At 55.4% G+C, this 6,005-nt stretch overlaps 1 protein-coding gene across 1 annotated transcript in view; it reads left to right on the plus strand.

Moving 5' to 3' along the window:
• The window catches only part of NPHS2 (nephrosis 2, idiopathic, steroid-resistant (podocin)), a 7,196-nt gene that overhangs the window by 542 nt on the left and 649 nt on the right, over window positions 1-6,005 (plus strand). The window contains exons 2-7 of the mRNA XM_010136270.1: window positions 1,363-1,466; window positions 2,391-2,463; window positions 2,886-2,968; window positions 3,779-3,982; window positions 4,709-4,764; window positions 5,593-5,671. Of these exons, the coding sequence (XP_010134572.1) occupies window positions 1,363-1,466; window positions 2,391-2,463; window positions 2,886-2,968; window positions 3,779-3,982; window positions 4,709-4,764; window positions 5,593-5,671 (599 nt within the window). The remainder of the gene's footprint in view (window positions 1-1,362; window positions 1,467-2,390; window positions 2,464-2,885; window positions 2,969-3,778; window positions 3,983-4,708; window positions 4,765-5,592; window positions 5,672-6,005) is intronic.

Raw genomic sequence — 6,005 nt, forward strand, 5'->3', positions numbered from 1 at the left:
CCGCAGGATGGTCAGCACTGCCCCGCCCCATTCACAAGTGACCTTTGCATGAGCAGTTACATGCCCAGCATCCTTCACGCTCCGGCTTGCCACTCCCCGGCTCTGCTCTCCTCCTCTTCTCACTCACCCTTCTCCTGGCGGACAGAGCCAGCCTTAAAGCCAGTTCAGAGCCCAAAGGACTGCGCTGCGGGGACTAACCGCCCTTGAGGTGCACTCCCACCGCTCCCCCTCTGGATAACCTTCACGAGCAGCTCCTCTCCAGGCCGTGTGTTTGTTAGGCAGATTCCCAGCCTGCACTGGGCCTCTTTGGACCAAGCATCACCACAGGCAGAGCAGAAGTGGAGACAGCACCACTGGTCTGCTTCCAGGCCAGCAGCTGCTGCTCTAGAGCGACACAAAGGTTCAGCCTTGCTCCTGTCTCTCCGGGAACTAATTCTTCACAACCGCCTCAGTTACAGGGGTCCAGCTAGTGAGCAGTGCCGTGGAGCTCTGGTGGTAACGCAGGTCCTGGGGATCCGAACCTCCCCCAGGACCTGGTGGCTCTGTCCAGAGCTCCGACGGCAGAACGGCAGGGATGGAAGGGTGAAGGGATCCCGAATGAGAGGGATGGCAGGGATGCCAGCTTCACTGCTGGAAAGCACAGCCCGCGCTCCGTGCCTAGGCATGCCCAGAAATAATCTATTTGCATGCAATACCTGCAGAATTTCCCTCCGGCAGAAGCACAGCCAAGGGCACGCCTGCTCACTTTGGGGAGATGTAGAAGGTAACATTCCTCTAGGGCTGCCCACCAGCGTGAGCCTCTGGCACCTCGGTGTAACTGCTGTAGAGCACAGGGAGATGTCAGCAGCACCAGCGGCTGGGTCCCACTGCGTTAGGGCGCTGGGACGCAGCTGAGACCCTCGTCCCAAAGGACCTGAGGTACTCGGATAGGACAGGGCACTTCAGGCTATGCGTGTTGAAAGCTGCCTCTTACTTACAGTCTTTGCCATTAGCTTATCTTTGCAGATAAGCTTCTGGGATCCCACCTCAGTCAACAAGTTGCCCATTCCAAGCCTTTCAACACTGCTTGGTAGCCACAGATGGTCAAGCTGAAGCTGATCTCTAGTCGAGGCACTATGGAGAAGCGTGGTTTCACTTCTGACGGTGAAGCAGAGACAAAAACCCGGCTGTCCATCTTGGCAGCTCCCGGCCACCTGGAGCAGGGAGTAAAACCACAGCTCCAGAGAGCGAGCCACGGAGATCGCGTACACCAGGTCTAGGCATAGAACAACACCGCAGCTGAGCTGTGCAGGCACTTGTCAGGGCCATCGGTGTTTTGGGAGCAGTCCCCTCCTAACAGAGGCATGTTGGATTTCTCCCTAGGTGTAAAGTCTCCCGGTCTGGGCATCTGTGAGTGGGTTCTGACCGTCCTGTCTACCCTGTTCGTCATAATGACCTTCCCCATTTCTGTCTGGTTCTGCATGAAGGTGAGAACAGCCACGAAGCCTCTCTAGGTTTGGTATTTGGTGTCTGATGTGGATGTACATAGCCCACCAGTTCGGCACGTATCAGGCATGAGCACAACGCTTTCTTAGGTCTGACATTTGACTCATCATTAATTTTGACCTGGGTTTTATCGCCCGTTGCTGCTGCAGAGGGCTGCGCAGGGGTCCAGCCACTGCCTGTCAAATACTCTGCTGCACTCTCAGCAGGCAGGGGCTGTGGTTCCTCTCTTTCAAAAACAAATTGCGGGTCCGTTCACTTTCAAACACAACCTTCAGCCTACCCCCCCCAGGGATGGCTGCATTGCCTCAGCAGGGTGAACAGGTTTTACGTTACAAATTCTGAGACAACGACCTCCCCGTCAGTAGCAGATTTCACCCTCTTCCCCACCTTTGCTCAGCTTTGTAGCGTGGCTACAAGTCGACATATTTTGATTCCCATTTCTCAGGAAGCTTCACGTGCAGCTTGTTCTCAACTGGTGTCAGCATTCTGACTCAGATCTGACACGTGGTGAGCGCACTCACGCACGGGTCCCTTGGAGGCAACCGACCAACGCGGAACGGTTTAGCTCAGTGTTGAGGTCTGGCCAAGGAAGCAGAACACGGCCTCGTCCTGGGAAACCCTGGGCAGCTCCAACACGAGCTACTCTCACCAAATCTCAGGCTGTCACAGGGCTGCTCCAGTGCTGTCGCACTCGAGGCCAGCGAGCAGCTCTGGGCCAGGTTCTCTGCTTGGTAAGGGGACCCATCTCCCCGGGTAAAGGGACTTGGTGACAGGTGACCCCACCAGCTCACCCCTGCCGAAAGCCTTCCTTTGCAGGGCTTCCCCAGCACAGACATTTCCCCGTCCCGGTGAGGCCCCTTTCCCCAGGGCTTCCTCTCCAACCTAGCTTCTGTTTCCCTCGGCAGGTAGTGCGGGAGTACGAGAGAGCCGTCGTGTTCCGGCTTGGGCATCTCCTTCCAGGCAGACCGAGAGGGCCTGGTAAGGTGTTTACCAAGCTTCCCCCAGCCACGTCGCTCCTCCTCTTCACGCTCTACCAAAGCTCACGTGCTGGTGCCCTCCAAGCAGGCATGGCCAGGCAGGAGACGGGATGTCTTTGCTCCCTTCCTCTGGGGGCCAGTGGCTTCTAGCGAACAGCTTTTCCCACCGCAGAACTGGGCTGAGAACTGGGGCCTCTGTATCGCTGTTCCTTTCTAGTTCCGCATGCCAAACCTTCCTCTGTTCTCCAGAGCAGCAGAGGCGGTTTGTGTGGTTTTGACGATCAGCAGATGCTTTTCTCTCTTTCCCACAGGCCTTTTCTTTTTGCTTCCCTGTCTGGACACTTATCACAATGTTCTCCAGAGCAGCAGAGGCGGTTTGTGTGGTTTTGACGATCAGCAGATGCTTTTCTCTCTTTCCCACAGGCCTTTTCTTTTTGCTTCCCTGTCTGGACACTTATCACAAAGTAGACCTCCGCCTCAAAACCCTAGAGATCCCCTTCCATCAGGTATGGCTGACACCTCCCCTCTATATGAATTTCTGGATCTCTTTAACGTTACACTTTATGCTTCCAGTCTTCATACCTGCATAGGTGTGTCTGAAAAAACATCTCAGAGTTACTGTAACACCCCAGAAACTGGATGGCAAAGAATTCACCACAGTGCTGTTAATCCTACCCAACTGGGATGGGGCCAAAGATACTGGAACTGGTTGGGTTTTTTTTTACCCACCACACTAAGGAGTGCATGCAGTGGGAACAAGAGAACAGGCTAAGATCTTACAGTCATGTAAGGTGGAACTCTGCTCCGGTATAAGACCGGGAGGAAGAAAGAGCTGAACCTTTTGACCCCACAACCTCCCTAGGCACAGCCTCTCTCCTCCTTTTGGGATGTGTTGTCTGTGCTGCTGCATTGCCGGTGGGACTGTCCTCTTCTGGCAGCATCTCCAGGCTCACCCCCACGGCCTACAGCAAATCCTTCTGGAGACACAACAGCCGAACACACACCTCAGGCACGTTCTGGGCAGCAGTGGGCAGGGAATCGCAGGGCAAGGTGACGACCTGCTCACAGCGCCCAGCTCAGCAGCTGTACTGGAGGAGAAACACACAAAGATGCAGCTCAGCATCTTCGGCTTGCTCACGCAGCAAGCTGCGATCCAGAGGTTACGTGGTTTACCCAAGGTCAGTCAGTAGCAGGGGTAAAAACTACAAAGACTTAACCATCCATCTACTCTTCATCATTCTCTTCATTGTCTGCTTTTCTGTGCTACCTCAGAGCTGGCAGAAGCAGCTCCATCTCCCCTCATGTCTTCTGCTTAGGTGGTGACCAAAGACATGGTTACCTTGGAGATAGATGCTGTCTGCTACTACCGACTGGAGAACGCCTCTCTTCTCCTCACCACCCTGACCAGCATCTCCAGTGCTATCCAGCTGCTGGTGCAGACCACCACGAAGCGCCTCCTGGCACACCGAGCCTTCTCTGAGCTTCTCTTGGAGAGGAAGAGCATCAGCCAGGAGATAAAGGTGCTTCTACAGGGGGGAGCAAGGGGTAAACTGAGGCTCCACACAAAAGCTCAGGTGATCGGGTCCTCAGATTAAATCCCCTGTGATTAAAATCACAGACCTTGGTTTGCAGAAGGGTGCAGGAACAACATGTGTCTCCTTCACAGAAAAACAGGAGGTTTTGCCTCTGTGTCTTAACTCTGATCTCTTTAGAGGAAGGATGGACACTGTGGGTCCCACAGGTGGCCACGGTGACTAGCAGACAGGGTGGTGCGAGGGGCAAGAAGAAACCAGCTTCATCAGTGCTTTGTGATAGCCCTGCTTCAGGACTTTCCCCACAGAGGAGATGCTCACGAGAAATGTGCTCTGCGGCCTGAGGGAGTTGCCACATCCCAGCATACAGGGGCTCTCCAGCAGCAGTTCTCTCCAGCCATGACACACACATGCAACGAAACCAGTCAGGAACTGAGTGTTTCCCATGGAACTGGACTGGTTCACACTGGAACCACTAGGGACTGGTTAAACAGTGCTAAACCCTCGGGGAAAAACACAAACCAGAGTAAAGTGAGGGAAGTAATTTTATTTCCGAGGGGCCTCATTCAATAGTGCGAGCCCCTAACAAACCTGCCTCACAGTCCGGCAGTTACCTGCCCTGAATTAACGTCCGTGCGCTCTCTCGCTACTCCCTGTAGGGACCGAGGCCGGGGCTGGTGCTCTCCCTGTGCTCTGAAAATATTCCTTTCACAGGTGGCTTTGGACGCGGTCACGGGCTGCTGGGGGATCAAGGTGGAGAGAACAGAAATGTAGGTAGGAAATGCTGGCCGAGGGGACTCCCCTGTCCCTTTGCAAGTGCCTGTCCTGCCCTATCGCCGCTGCCTGCTCCCCTCCCTGCCTGTCTCTGGCTTTCTCCCTGCAGCTATTCTGCAGCAGGTAGAGCCTCCCCTCTCACCTTCCTATTTCCCCTGCCCCCTTCAGCCTCTGCCTCACGTAAAACTTCCGCTTGCAAAGACCGTGCTGGCTGCTGCGCTGACAGCCGGGGTAGGATCCTTAGCTGGGACCTCACCACCATTTCAGCGCTGCTGCAGGCAGAGTTTGCACCCACTTCGGGCAGCCCAAGAGGCATCGGACCCTCTGTGTGCCACCTAGATCAAAGGCCCCAGGGTCTTAGCGCTGGTAGGGATGGACTCATCACTCAGAAGCCCATGCGGAGAGGTGGGATTCGCTCATCACGCAGAGGGCCATGGAGGAGCAAGCCAAGCTTGAGTAAATCTCAGCACAGAAGGAAGTTCCTGTGTCTGCCTTGAGAGCAGTCTCCCAGGGGATTCTCCACTGTCTCACAAAAGGTGAGCTTAGGCTTCAAGCTGCAGAGGCACAGCGGGAGGAGGTCTCTCTGCTGACTAGTGATCATGCAAGCCTGGCCTTTAGAGAACCAGGCTGGAAAAGCCTGATGGGAATGGAGATAGAAGGCTTTTAAAGCGAGACATGCAAAGAGGGACCCCCAGGGAACAGAGAACATGAGTGATCTGCTCTGCGGAGGCTGGCTGGTGACCCCCTTCCAAGCCTCACGTTGTCCATCCAGTGCTGCCAGGAGAACCCAGATCCCAGCTAACCCCTGTCTTTTACCGCGACAGCAACAACGTGCAGCTGCCTGCTGAAGTCCGGCAGTCCCTGGCGGTGGAAGCGGAAGCCCAGAGACAGGCCAAAGCGCGGGTATGCCGACTCGGAATACTCCTCACCTCCACAGCATCAACTCGGAACGCTCCCCATCTCCTTCCGCAGCATCCCTCCTTCCTCCCCCTCCCCTGGTCCGAGGTCCCCGGGACGTGCTGCACAAGGACACGGCTCTGGGAATACGGGTTTCCTTTAGTTCCCGTCGAAGAGCTGCGTTTAGCAAGGGGAGCCGCAGCGAGAGGAGTCTGGGCCAGATCTGGTACCTGCCCTAAGGGTAGGACAGGCCTAGTAAACACAGCTTAGACCCGAGCTCCCAAACTTTCGGGAGCACCAGGAGGTCTAGTACCTGCTATGATCTTCAGAGAGCAGGAAT

This window comes from Buceros rhinoceros, unplaced genomic scaffold (assembly GCF_000710305.1).
Source record: "Buceros rhinoceros silvestris isolate BGI_N320 unplaced genomic scaffold, ASM71030v1 scaffold5385, whole genome shotgun sequence".
Classification (NCBI taxonomy): domain Eukaryota; kingdom Metazoa; phylum Chordata; class Aves; order Bucerotiformes; family Bucerotidae; genus Buceros; species Buceros rhinoceros.